Source organism: Aythya marila (assembly GCF_965140915.1).
Source record: "Aythya marila genome assembly, chromosome: Z".
Lineage (NCBI taxonomy): Eukaryota > Metazoa > Chordata > Aves > Anseriformes > Anatidae > Aythya > Aythya marila.
In genome coordinates, this window is record NC_139080.1 from 11,715,871 (window position 1) to 11,731,022 (window position 15,152).

General features: G+C 42.3%; 1 protein-coding gene across 2 annotated transcripts in view; it reads right to left on the minus strand.

Annotated features, from left to right (window-relative positions):
• Positions 1-15,152, minus strand: part of ADAMTS12 (ADAM metallopeptidase with thrombospondin type 1 motif 12) — a 177,115-nt gene that overhangs the window by 42,963 nt on the left and 119,000 nt on the right. For both annotated transcript variants that reach the window (XM_082782644.1, XM_082782645.1), the window contains 2 exons: positions 14,513-14,646; positions 2,110-2,230 (listed from right to left, as the gene is read on the minus strand). In XM_082782644.1, the coding sequence (XP_082638770.1) occupies positions 2,110-2,230; positions 14,513-14,646 (255 nt within the window). The remainder of the gene's footprint in view (positions 1-2,109; positions 2,231-14,512; positions 14,647-15,152) is intronic.

The window sequence follows — 15,152 nt, forward strand, 5'->3', positions numbered from 1 at the left end:
GAAGCAACATAAATGGTTTGCAAAGGAACTTGCTGAAAACCTAGTGTGGACTGCATACTAGCTAGCATTAGTGCCAACAGCTAAGACCATTTGCACAAATCAGACCTCTGATTTGTTTTCCAACACAAAACTCTACCCGAACCCACTACACTGATAAAACTGTCACTCCTACGGCTGTGTTGGGAATTCCTGGACAGCTTTCCATATTTTGCATCCAAAAGAAAGGCATTTGAAAGAAACTCTGAATAAAAACATAAAAAAAAAATTTTTTATGTGTTTAAAACCTTTTTCTTTTTTTTTTTTTTTCCTGAACACAGGCAGGTTAAGACTTCAGGTAAAACCTATCCTGAAGTGAAAGGCTGAAGTATTTAAAGCTCTTTCCTAGTGTATCATTAGTCTGATCTGGCAACCTAGTTGTCTTGCAGAGACATTAATCTTTGGTCCAGTACCAGAACCAAGAAAGACTCTGCTGGGCCTAAGTTCTGAAGAAAGCTTTAGATCAGAATATATTAGCTTTGCTTTTGTAATTCTCATTAAACATTCAAAAAACTCATTTTCCTTCCCTGCTGATGGCACCAAGTATCCTGTACTCTGGGCCAGTTTCATTAGCTATACTGAATTTATGTCCCTGAAGTCTTTATGTTTACATAAACCGTTTAGTAGCCGCTGTGTCATAAATCTGTGCTGTATGACAGAACATCACAGTACCTGCAAGTCAGAGACAAAAAGAAGCCAGATGTTGTGAACAAAATGCATTTTCCTTTTCTCAATTTCATGCCTGTTAACATCAGTAAGACAGTAAGATTCATATGTTGCCTTAAAAGCTAAAGAGCCCACCAACCTTTTCCTTTCCTGATATTTTTCCTAATTTTTTTCTGCTATGGAGTTGACTTCTCTAGAAAAGAAAAGAATCTACAGAAGCTATCCCTTAAAAAAATATCTAAAGAAAGTGATTAAATAATTTTCCTTAACATTCAATACTCCTCAGTGGTATCTGTTAGTGAGGTTTATTGAATCTTGAGGCAAGGAAAAAATAAATGAAGATACAAGACAAGATGAATTTGAATAAAATTAGAGACAGCTATCCTCCCATGCATAGATATATCAGACCATTTCAGAAAAGCTGTTTTTTGAAAGCAAACTTCTGATCATCTGCAGCCTTGCAAAACCTGCACACAGACAAAGGCAGAGTAAATTCTAGAGTAGCAGTAGGAAAAGATCAGAGGCTGGAGGATTTCTGCAATATCGGAAGAAAAGGAGCTCTAGATTTTTCTTTGTAAGCCTCATGTATGTATGCCACCTGTGTGGTCACATCATCACATCTGCAGGATACAGAGTGAGTGGCGGGAGCAGAGGAATGTATCCAACATATCCACTGGTTTCCCATTTAAAGCTGTTCATCCCATGTCCAACTCACCGTCACTCTTCTTTCTCGGTTTTAGTTACCCCTCTCTCTTCCAGACTTTTTGGCTCCAATTCATCCCACAGAAGGCAACTAAAGGCCTGAATGTCTCACTGGCATTGGTGAAGAAGGGCTTGGTTCATCAGATGCTGATTCAGACCTCCATAAGAGGGGGTCTCCCCTCTTATGAGAAAGACCTCCCTGCAGGGGGTCTCTCTCCCCTTCCAGCACAGAGGCATCCCACAGAAACTTCTATATAAACCAGATACAAAATTCTGCATGGGGAAGAGTTTGTACATGGCCACGAGAGCCAATGCTATCACATTTAAGATACTTGGAAATGAACTCTCAAAGCACTCAGCACAGCATTTTCTTGGTGCTTTACTCTGTCTACAGATTCAGTCCAGATTTTCCAAGGGCATTAATTACATTCATTTTGTAAATGCACTCACTATTTGGGGTTTTATTGGTGTAACTTGAATAGGACTTGTTAGTCTCTGACATAAATTTTATTAGATGAGGTGAACTTAAAAAGTACGGACCACTGATCTTTTCTGGCACAAGCAGGATTCACTGTGAAATACCCACTTGCTATTTCCCATGCAGATTGATCACTCAGTTTACAATGAAAAGCTTTTTTTTTTTTTTTTTTTAATGTCGAAAGCAACTTCATCAATGGAAGAGTTTAAGAAAAGAACACGTTTTACCAAATCCTTCACTTTGATTAAAGGTCATCTTCACTGTATGACAGGCAGAGCCATCTCCCAGGCAAACTCCACACTGGTCTTCAGTTGCATTGGAATTTATCTCATAATCACAGCCGACAGCCTGGAAGAAAAAACTGTCTCAGAATAAATATGGTCTCCAAAATGAAGCTTCAGCATACCCTGTCCTCTTCTAAGATGGGGAGACTCAATTTTGCGGCAGAGTATATATTCTACATAAAGAAACTAATAATAGAGATAATTGCATCTAGGTAAAACTCCTGTGGATTAATATGATGTTAAAAAGAACAAAAAAAAACCCACAATCAACACTACCATGCCATGAAACATACAGCGGTGTTTAGATTCATATGCTTGAGATGGAAATGTGCTACCCAAATGGCCTCAGCAACTAGGATTGCCCCAAACATCTAGGATTTGTGTCTGCTTTTTTATGCTGAAGACACAACCATGGATTCCCAGGACTACAATGTAGTAATGGAACCAAAAGATAGGTTCACCAGTACCACAGAGAAAACCCAATATTATGTTCACAGACTAATGCAAACATTTTGTATCTCTGGTCTGTTTTCTCAACAAATGTAAAACAAAAGCTGTGCACAGGAACAGAAGCTCTGAACCTGTATTAATGCTGGTGTGGTGCAGGGGGTTATTGCTGGAGATTCACTTCCTGAACATGCTGAACTTATACAACTGCACCCATCCAAAGATATAAAGCAACTCAAGATGTGACAGACCACTTTCTGATTGTCATGCCAGTTTTTTGTGGCAGTCCCAGTGCAGAACAGTTACTGCAGACAACCCCCTGGCAAGGTGAAACTCTTCAGCAGGCATGAAGTTTTACACCCATGACACTTGCTTCTCCAGTTTGCCCACATAGGACAATGTATCAGAGAGAAAGTTCTGGTAAAGATCAATTTTTCAGTTCATGATGCTTGGTAGGGAGTCAAAGCAAGAGAGAAAAATTCTTAATTTTGAGTAGGGCAAATCCTTCTTTAAGAACTAGCAAAGTTTTTTAAGTTAAAGATTAACCTGTTTTCATATTTAAAATGTGGTATGAAAATTATTTTATGATTCTTGAATTTTATATCCATTTACTTGAGTAGAAGTAGCACATGCCCTCACCAGAGAAGTAGAAGTGTAATACGTCTGGGTTAGGCACAGCTGAACAGTTTGCTCCCTTCTCATATATAGTCAAAAAACCTTTCATCATCTGAATCAGCTTGGTAATAAGGCAATGCAAGGGTTTGGATTTCCCTGAAACTTCTCTCTCCTGACATGAACAGAGCTCAGCTGTGGGAAGAAAATCATCCCCCAAACTTTGAAAGGCTTCATGATAAGATAAAACTATAAAAATACACCAGGGAAAGGATCCTAAAATTTATTTAAGAAGGCTTTAAATAGCCAGCTTCAGAAACTTTGCAAAAGTTATACTATAACACAAAAGGTAGATTGTAATGTATTGTTAAAATTTGCAGGTTTATATTTTTATAGTACTGCTTTCCAAAGGGTGTACCACATAACAGCACACTTGAGCTCCTAAAGCTCTTTAAATGGTATCTGCATTTCAACTGCTTTTGTCACAAGTCCATATTAATGAATTTTAAAAAACATTAACAGTGCTTTGTACCAGAGCTAATCATCATTACTGAGGAGCAGGCTGTGGCTTTCCAACTAAAATAATCTCCATGTATTGTTCCATGTTTGCTATGTGTATCCCTACATCGTAGCTTCCTCTGTAGCACACTCTCATGCAGATAATGTGCATCAGGCAATGCACAGTCTTCAGTCATGAATAATAAATAGGACTTACTGCTTTTTTTGGCTTAATTTGAAGAACATTCCAACAAATTATTTTGTCTGCTTCCCTCCTCCTTGCATGCTTCATCTGGGGAATCATTTAAGAATTTTAAAAACTTTTTCTAAAAAATTCAGAGTAAATTTCTGGGGGAACTGTCAAAATGCTTTGTTTTCAAAACCACACAATAGAATGTGTCGACTTTCCTGTCACTCCACATTCTCTGCTCCCTCCTTTCTGTATTCTAGTTTCAGACTGAAATCACTTTCAAATTTTGACATGAATTAGTGCATAGTTTCAATCCCATAGATGTTACATTTCTTGATTTGTTGAGTATTTACTAAATAAATAAAATTATATTTAACTTGGAGAGAATAGATGTAATTCTGGACACATTTTTGGGCCAACCCAAGCCCTGAAGGACAGAGACCTGGCTGTTGCTCTGGGAAATGAAGATGGACATTTGCCTCAAATCTTATCCCTTCCTACATTCTCTGGCTGGTGTGTGGATAATGCTTGTACAGGAGCTTGAGGCTTTTCTCTGTTCTCCTTTTCTCTGTTCTGTTGCAATATCAGGCTCAGTCCCAATATGCTACCCATACCTCACAGATCCTAAATCAATTCTTACCAAATTTTTTTTTGTGGTTTGATTGTTTGTTTTTAGCAGTGAAGCTCCTTGATTTTGTACCATCATCACAGTAAGCTGAACTTGCAGAATGCCGCCCGGTGTCCAATATTTAATAGCTATTAACAGCATCTAAGACATCTGGAAGCCTTCAACAGAAAACTGCCTCTGATTTAGATGAATAACCAACAGGCTGGTGGTAGTTAAAAGTTTTTCTCTGCTGATTTTTCTTAAAATAAGCTTTCAGGTGTGGTACCTGCCAACTTCTCTGAGCCTCTTTATGTATGAAAATCCAGGCATCCCCTCTTTTGATTCTGATCCTATTTCACCTTCAGTACTTCAGCTATTGTAATCTTCTGTAAGCTCTTGACAGGAAAGCCCATCTATTAGATTAATCTAAGTATAAAGGCTTCTTCATATTCTTGCTCTTAAAATGACAGAAAGATAGTAGAAACACCTGAGCTTTTCCTCTGTGCACGAGTGATTTAATGAACAGCTAGAAAAGCTGCAAAGATAAAAGCATGAAAAGGCCCCAAGTTAACAAAGGTGTTAAACCATGTCTCTTGCATTTTTACAGAGGTTTCAAGAAACACTCATCTGTCACTTAATGACAGGACTTATCCAACACCTTTGAAACCTTCTATGAAAACCAATGGCTGTGTCAAAAGGATCTGCAGCAGGCACTTCACTCTTATTTCACAGAAGGAAAAAAAACTTTTCCCTTCTGTGAAATAAAGGGGAAACTTTTTTCTCACTGTTATTGTAATGTCTTTTGCAGACATATCTCAGTACCAAGGACCATGTTTACAAGCAGCACAGAATGTTACAGTGATAAGAACATGCTAAGAAGGTTCATGACCACAGTTTTGCCTCTAAGCATGTAGCTATTCATCCAAGGATGGATTTAATGAAGTATTCAGAGTACTCAGACACCACTGTGATAAGTGCAAGATGATTATTCCTCTTGCCAAGAGCTGAGATCTAACTCCTCACCTATGAGCTAAGTATTCACTACAGTTTATATTTAGTACTTTCTAAGAATATAAAAAGGTAGACATGTAGCTATTTTCTTAAAAAGATGCATTTTCTGGTGTATCTACTGTACTATCAGTACATTTGTTAATAGTCTACAAGCAGTTATCAAAGTCAGCATTGTCGGGTTTGTCATTAGACCAGAGCAGTAACCAGCCTCCTTGGGGAGTCCAGCAAGCTGAAGTTTATTTTCTGTTCTATGAACACATTCACTATTAAACACAGTGTTGGGGATAAAATGTTTTAGGCTGAAGTTTGATTTTTTTAAATAGATTTTATCTTTTTTTTTTTTTTATCTTTTTTTTTCTCAAGGGGAGGTGCCGAGGTGAGACTCCTCAAATGGGGGCGGACCCCCTGCCCTGTCCCCATCGGGCAGAGGGAGGGGACCTGGGAGCTGAGGAGGAATGGAAACATGTCCCTGCTCGACATCGCAGGTGATGCCCTCCCCTTCCGGCCCCACCTTCCCAGGTGCCCTTACGCAACAGGTTTGAGGCCCTAGAGATTGAGAGGTCGGTGTGTGAGGAAGAGGTAGCAAATGTTCCCAGGAGGATGCCTGGGGTGAGGAGGTAAACTCCGCGCCTCAGGACTGCCTCCACCAAGAAAGACAGGAGGGTTATTGTTGTTGGTGACTCGATTCTTAGGGGAACAGAGGGCCCTATTTGTCGGCCTGACCCTACCCGTAAGGAAGTCTGCTGTCTCCCTGGGGCCAGGGTCAGAGACGTTGCCAGGAAGCTTCCTAACCTGGTACGCCCCTCTGACTATTACCCCCTTTTGATAGTCCAGGCGGGCAGTGATAACATCGAAGAGAGAAGCCTCAAGGCTATCAAAAGGGACTTTAGGGGACTGGGTCGGTTAGTGGATGGAGCAGGAGTGCAGGTGGTGTTTTCGTCCATCCCTACGGTGGCAGGGAGGGGTTCAGAAAGGACACGGAAAGCCCACCTGTTAAACACGTGGCTCCGGGGCTGGTGCCAACGCAGAAATCTTGGGTTTTTTGATCATGGGGCACTTTACTCAGCACCTGGCCTGATGGCCGCAGACGGGTCCCTATCTTTTAGGGGAAAAAGGATCCTGGGCCAGGAGCTGGCAGGGCTCATTGAGAGGGCTTTAAACTAGGTAGGAAGGGGGATGGGGCTGAGGCTAGGATTATTGGGGCTGTGCCAGGGGGAACAATGGCAAGGCTGGAGGATAAGGCAATGGCCCAGCTGAAGTGCATCTACACCAATGCACGCAGCATGGGTAACAAACAGGAGGAGCTGGAAGCCATCGTGCGGCAGGCAGGCTACAACTTGGTTGCCATCACAGAGACGTGGTGGGACCAGTCTCATGACTGGAGTGCTGCAATGCCTGGCTATAAGCTCTATAGAAGGGACAGGCAGCATAGAAGGGGTGGTGGTGTGGCTCTCTATATTAGAGAGTCTTTCGAGGTTGTAGAACTCGAGGTTGGGAATGACAAGGTCGAGTCCCTTTGGGTTAGGATCGGCAGGGACAACAAGGCTAGTGTCCTGGTCGGGGTCTGCTATAGACCGCCGAACCAGGATGAGGAGACGGATGAGGAATTCTACAGGCAGCTGACAGAGGTTGCAAAATCGTCAGCTCTTGTACTCGTGGGGGACTTCAACTTCCCCGACATATCCTGGAAGCACAACACAGCCCTGAGAAAGCAGTCTAGGAGGTTTCTGGAGAGCGTGGAAGATAGCTTCCTGACGCAGCTGGTTAGTGAACCTACCAGGGGTGGTGCCCCGCTAGACCTTCTCTTCACAAACAGAGAAGGACTGGTGGAGGACGTGATTGTCAGGAGCTGTCTTGGGCAGAGTGACCACGCAATGGTGGAGTTCACTATTCTTGGCGAGGCCAGGAAGGGGACCAGTAAAACCGCTGTATTGGACTTTCGGAGGGCTGACTTTGTGCTGCTGAGGACACTGGTTGGTGGAGTCCCTTGGGAGGCGGTTCTGAAGGGCAGAGGGGTCCAGGAAGGCTGGGCGCTCTTCAAGAGGGAAGTCTTAATGGCGCAGGAACGGTCTGTCCCCACGTGCCCAAAGACGAGCTGGCGGGGAAGAAGACCGGCCTGGCTCAACAGAGAATTGTGGCTTGATCTTAGGAGGAAAAAGAGGGTTTATAAGCTTTGGAAAAGTGGGCAGGCCACTAAGGAGGACTTTAAAGAAGTAGCGAGGCTGTGCAGGGACAAAATTAGGAAGGCCAAAGCTCATCTGGAGCTCAATCTGGCTACTGCCGTTAAAGATAACAAAAAACGTTTCTATAAATACATCAACACAAAAAGGAGGACTAAGGAGAATCTCCATCCTTTACTGGATGCGGGGGGAAACTTAGTTACAAGAGATGAGGAAAAGGCAGAGGTGCTCAATGCCTTCTTTGCCTCAGTCTTTAGCGGCAATACCAGATGTTCTCTGGATACTCAGTACCCTGAGCTGGTGGAAGGGGATGGGGAGCAGGATGTGGCCCTCACTATCCATGAAGAACTGGTTGGTGACCTGCTACGGCACTTAGATGTGCACAAGTCGATGGGGCCGGATGGGATCCACCCAAGGGTACTGAGGGAACTGGCAGAGGAGCTGGCCAAGCCACTATCCATCATTTATCAGCAGTCCTGGCTATCGGGGGAGGTCCCAATTGACTGGCGGCTAGCAAACGTGACGCCCATCTACAAGAAGGGCCGGAGGGCAGACCCGGGAAACTACAGGCCTGTCAGTTTGACCTCAGTGCCAGGAAAGCTCATGGAGCAGATCCTCCTGAGAGTCATCATGCAGCACTTGCAGGGGAAGCAGGCGATCAGGCCCAGTCAGCATGGCTTTATGAAAGGCAGGTCATGCCTGACGAACCTGATCTCCTTCTATGACAGAGTGATGCGCTGGGTGGATGAGGGAAAGGCTGTGGATGTGGTCTACCTTGACTTCAGCAAGGCTTTTGACACCGTCTCCCACAGCATTCTCCTCAAGAAACTGGCTGCTCTTGGCTTGGACTGGCGCACGCTTCGTTGGGTTAGAAACTGGCTGGATAGCCGGGCCCAAAGAGTCGTGGTGAATGGAGCCAAGTCCAGTTGGAGGCCAGTCACTAGTGGCGTCCCCCAGGGCTCGGTGCTGGGGCCGGTCCTCTTTAATATCTTCATTGATGATCTGGACGAGGGCATCGAGTGCACCCTCAGTAAGTTCGCAGATGACACCAAGTTAGGTGCGTGTGTCGATCTGCTTGAGGGTAGGAAAGCTCTGCAGGAGGATCTGGATAGGCTGCACCGATGGGCTGAGGTCAACTGCATGAAGTTCAACAAGGCCAAGTGCCGGGTCCTGCACCTGGGGCGCAATAACCCCAAGCAGAGCTACAGGCTGGGAGAGGAATGGTTGGAGAGCTGCCAGGCAGAGAAGGACCTGGGAGTGATGGTGGATAGTCGGCTGAATATGAGCCAGCAGTGTGCTCAGGTGGCCAAGAAGGCCAACGGCATCCTGGCTTGTATCAGGAACAGTGTGACCAGCAGGGCTAGGGAGGTGATTGTCCCCCTGTACTCAGCTCTGGTGAGGCCGCACCTCGAGTACTGTGTTCAGTTTTGGGCCCCTCGCTACAAGAAGGACATCGAGGTGCTTGAGCGGGTGCAGAGAAGGGCGACAAAGCTGGTGAGGGGCCTGGAGAACAAGTCCTACGAGGAGCGGCTGAGGGAGCTGGGCTTGTTCATCCTGGAGAAGAGGAGGCTCAGGGGCGACCTTATCGCTCTCTATAGGTACCTCGAGGGAGGCTGTAGCGAGGTGGGGGTTGGCCTGTTCTCCCACGTGCCTGGTGACAGGACGAGGGGGAATGGGCTTAAGTTGAGCCAGGGGAGTTTTAGGTTAGATATTAGGAAGAACTTCTTTACTGAAAGGGTTGTGAGGCACTGGAACAGGCTGCCCAGGGAAGTGGTGGAGTCACCATCCTTGGAAGTCTTCAAAAGACGTTTAGATGTAGAGCTTAGGGAAATGGTTTAGTGGGGACTGTTAGCGTTAGGTCAGAGGTTGGACTCGATGATCTTGAGGTCTCTTCCAACCTAGAAAATTCTGTGATTCTGTGATTTTAATATGCAAATGAAAAATCTAGAATTGGAACTCCAACACTTCATGTTTTGCTACTGGACAATAGGAGTGAGTGTTTTTGAGCTTCTCTTTTGAACCTCAAAAAAAGACGTCTTGAAGTTTTATCATTTTTGTCAAATAAGCATTTTCTACCATGTTCTTAAAAGGTTTCTGTTCACCTTTATTTACTGCTCATTCTTGTGGTTACACCCAGATATAATTTATCTATTGTGAGCTGTCAATCAGACATTCTGAAATGAACATAACTGAGCATATTTCCTTTGTGACCACCACATAGTATGAAAATCCCCAAGCACTGAACAATTTAGTCCTGAAATACTATGCTGTCACTGGTGAAAGAGTCCACTACCACAGTATGACCACTTTCCTGCCTTTGGGGTGCCAATTAGTGTCTCTGTATGGGCTGTATGTACTCTGTACCAGCTCAGATTGTTCACACATTGCCATGCATTTCCCTTATTAACACATCCATGGTATCAAAACATGACATCCTTGTGACACAAAGGGAATGAATCCCTTTGTCCTTTCCAAATATAACCATAGAGGCTTCTATTTCGGTTTTCCTCTGACATTTGAAACAGCTTGCACCTGACCAGACATCACCAGACTTATCTATAAGCACAGCAGGGTATGGTGCAGGGGTCCCCCAAAATGAAGCATCTGCATAGCTGTGTCACAGTAAGTAAAGCCTCCACTTTACTTCCTAGCTACAGGGGTGCTGCTGGTGGTGAAATGACCTTTATATCTAGCAGCAGGTCATCGTCTTACAAGGCCATTAATGACCATCACAAAGTGCACATTTTCATGAGTAAACAGGTTTAGCAGTCATTCATTACAAATACATTTAATTGAACTGTAATTTTCAGGCCAGGTTTTACCTTCTTGCTCCAGTGAATTGTACATTATTTTTGTTATTTGTCAGATATATTTCTAGATGCTTCCTCCTCCCTTTTATTTCTTTTCCTCAATCTTCTATTTAGATACGCAGAAGCCATATATTTTAAAACTGCCTTAAAAAGCATGCCTAAAATTTATGCCAAATTGCCTGTTAAAGAGGATCTGGAGACTAAACACAGGTTATTAAAACAAGAAAAAAACAGCAACAATTATCCTCTGATTGTATTACACATATGCTCTTGTGCACCCTCTGCCTGTGAAACATGCTGTGCTAACAAGAAACCCTTCTGTGCCATAGTATATGCATTGCAAATCATCATCACTCCCTGCAGCCCTTTGTCATAGCCCCATTCACCAAGAGTCTTTTTGACACACCTGAGACTGGCTTTATTACTGGTCCCACCACACAGTATGGAGGCAGAAATAATGACTTGAATTGCCTGGCTATGTTACAGGTAGGAGAAACAATTTTTTTCCCGCTGTTTGGTGACTAAAAGGAAAATAGCCAGAGATATTACCCTTTTGCCACTTCCAGAGGGAGAGACTTTTGTGCCAGACTGGCTGTGGGAGCAGATACAAAAAGTTCTTGCTCTCACTGAAGGGTATGTCCTGGATGTACTGCCTGAATATCAAAGTTACGTGAATCCCATGTTATGCTTCTAAGTTCTTCCTCCATCTGTCTCCCCCACTGGTCTACAAATAAAGAAATCATGATCTTGTCATGTTGGCCACAAGATTGCCTTGAACAGGGAAAGATGTGCCCCGATGTGCCTTATAATTTGTCTAGATGTTTCTGAATCAATTTCCTGTTGGGCTAGCAGTGGGAAGAGGAGATTGAACCATAGTGAATGGTAGTGAAAGTACTACAGAAAGATTGAGATACGTAATCTGCTTTTTAGCACAAGGAAAAAAAAACACACAACACTTTCCTCCCTAGTACAATGGTTGTGTAATTCAATAGTATGTTAATCTCTCAATATAATAACCGCACATTACCACAGAGAACAGTTTACAGATTTGCATGACTGAAGGTCATTTAAACCTATTAAAATTCTGTGCAGGAGACGAATGCTTGTTACAAACAGCAGAGATGCCAGGTCCTCCACTGTCAATGTCTGCACACTCTCAGTGTGTTCACCAAGTTTTCACTTTTAGACAATGCCATGGCATGTTTAACCAAACTCCTCAGTCTGGAAAACTCATGTATGTAGTTTCTAGTAGTCAACAAACATACTACAGTGGCAGTATCTTTGCTTATTGTCTCTGTGGGAGCAGCCAAGTGCTCTAATAAGAATCAGAGTCTGTGACATATAATTTAAACATGTGGAGATAGGTTATGTTCTTTAACAATCTTCCAAATAAAGGGAGAGGCACCCAAAAGATGAGTGCAGAGAAATATGGTTAAATAGCAAACTAGTCATGATATATCTTGACAATTTTAGGTAACATTACTAACAGATCTTGTTGCCACCTTCCATTTCTAAGTTACAGGATTGGGTCCAAGAAGGAAGGCCAAGCTAGGTGAGAACAGAATAAAAGGGTTAAGGGGACTGCATCCCTCTTCCACTTGGAAGGAAAACATGGTGGCAATTGCAGGCATGTAGCATTGAGGTTTCCCTTTGCAGTCTCTATTCCCAGTGCAGAGTGATTTAACACTATTATACATTCAGGGAATTCCTCTTACATGTAAATGACAGAGCAGAGGGCCCAACTGTCTTCTCTACAAGGTTCTCAAGTAAGTTACCAGTTCTGGTTTGTTTCTGATCAGGAAGTTCTAAAGAAATACCATACCAACATCTAACAGGAAAACTTCCTTGTGCAGTGAGGCATAGGCAGCACTTCTGAAAAATTAGGCCCCAAATACTGGGAAAATCACAAAGGACAAAAGAGTCAGCACTGGTGTCTGTACTTCCCACTGATTTACCAGGATGGCTAGATAACCATTCGGTATACCTTAGGTAACTAAAATGAGGTACCTCAATCCGTGTTTAGCCATCTAGGTAAGAACAATTTCTCTGTCTGCTCTGAGCAAAACCATGGCTATCTGAAAAATCAGGTTAAAATCAGCTGAATTTAGTAGATTAGATTATTGACTGAACTGAGTCTACCTATCTTCCCCCACCCCAGCAACTATGAAAACTCTGAAATTCATTGTTAAATAGGAACTACACAAACCAAATATGTGAGCAGTATGGACAGACAGATCTAACATACAACATCTCACCACTTTCAGTTTTTTACTAAATTTCAGGTTGAAGTGTTATTTAGGACTTAGAACAAATGTGAAGTACTTTTGTGAGATAAAGTAATGAAAACCAGAATATGGCATTATTAGACACTGCTGCTAATGTCTGTGAACTCTTTTTCCACGTTATTAGCAACATGTTGCTATTGGAGTACAAGAATTATGTACCAGACTAATTATATTCAATGTATTTCTAGATTTACTGACCATGATCTGCAGTGTATTTATTGTGTTTAACTAGCTGGACTAAAATATTAGTGAATTATGTTGAGAGGTACTTGAAAGAGCTTCTCCTCAAGCTTTATGCTGGGCATTTTTTTATATAAAGACACACTGTCTTTCAGAGATATGAGATATTTGGGTTTACCTATTCATCGCTGGCTCTCATCTGTGGCAGCTGCATGATTATATTGTTCACTCCATGATTCTGATTCCAATTAGACCTGTTTGTCAGAAGATCTGAAGTGGTAGTCAACATATGAAAGGCTGACAAAACCATATTTATGATAGTGTCAGTACTATGGAAGAAATTTTTTAGTTCTTGAGACTCAAAGCCTTTCTATTTATGTTGAAGTATATCTGGTATCTAGAAACTGCAATTAAAATTTTCCTTTCAACTCCAATCTGTCAATCATTCTACTATTTCCAAAATAGGCAAAAATTTGAACGGTCACAGGCAAAGTTCAATACAGAAAGCATATGGAAGCTAAAATTAGCCACAGTGATCCCAACCCTTTTAGGCTGGAAATCATAACATAAAAGCATATCATCACAAAAACAGCCTTCTGGGTTTAGCTTCCTTGGCCTCTCATTAGTAAAGTGCTGATACAGTATGAGACATTTACTACACTCTTCAATACAGCAGGGTTTGTTTGAAGCTGGCTTGAGCTGTTCACGAGCAGGTCAGTTCTTTCACCATCACAGTTAAAAGGCCCATCCTGGCTCTTAGTAAAGCCAAGTGGAAACTCTTCACTGTGAATCGGAGCAGGATCTCAGTAACTCCCTTTCACAAAGGCATGTTCTGAAAGGAAAACTTAGAACAAATCTTTTATTACTGCTTTCTGAGGGACTAATGTTATGAGGCATATTAACTACCAACATGAAGAATATGCAGAGAACCTTATATTTATTCTTCAATAAACAGAACATTATTGAGCTACATACCACATGTTTGCCAGTTACCTCATTGTACAACATTATTCAATTTACTGTTGTAAAGGGAAATAATTTTAATTGTCTTTAAGAGCAAGTGTCTGATCCTACTACAAGTCAGTTCAGAACTGCTACATAGTGTGCAATACTGAACAGCATTTTGAAAATAAAACCACATATAGCAGTGACACCAATTACAACCCTAAAGCTACCATTCATGAAAATGTTTCACCAAAAACAAACAGGCTATCTTTAACTGTTGTTTTAAAGCAACAGAAGAAGAAAAGAAGAGTTCAAAGGTACCAAAAATAATTAGCCCTCAGGCTAATGGATTCATTAAAACTAATGGAAATGACTCTCACGTCTACTGAGAGAAGTTGTTTTTATGAACTTATTTCCATGATCATTAAAAATGCAATAAAATGAAATGCCTGCCATGGTTCTTCAAAAAAAAAACACCACAAACACAAACACACAAAAAAACACAACCCACAAAAACATTAAGTATTTTCCCATAACTACATAAAATTGTAGAGAAAGAAACATGCAAACATACCCAATACCTTACACATGCCATTAATACAGATATCTCTGCTGTGCCTTCCTTCGAAGCAAGGAGTACCATCAGTGACTGCATCCAACATCTTCTCTGAAAAATGGCCATCTATTGGGCGACAGTGGAGCTCACAGGGGTTTGCTGAAATGAAAACAAAATACTCCCTCAGAAAATATTACAGCAGGACATTGAAGTGTAATGCACTGAGAATGACCGTATATCTTCACCGCACCATCCACTAGCTTTCTCTTATATTTGCTGACAAGAAATAGCATAACTAGACTCAGTTACCAAAGCAATCATAGTAATGCTAACTAGCAAGTAGCAGAGGTCTGATAAACATGACTAGAGTAGGAAGCAGATAGAGCCCTGTACCATCAGACCTCCCACACCTCCACCCTTTCTGTTGTCGATATATTAAAATCCAGCTGGCTGAATTGAGCAGTAATAAGGCCATCAGTTGGGATGGAGAAAGGGACAGGAAACTGGCAAAAACAACAGTCATCAGTGAGGGGAAAAGGAGGAATTTGGGAGTAAGATTGCCAAGGCAAACTGGTTTTTATCAGCTGATGGTTGAGTGATTTCAGATAATTTATAACTCTTGATCAGTGCTGCCAACCCCTCTCAGTGAGCAGTGAAATGATTGC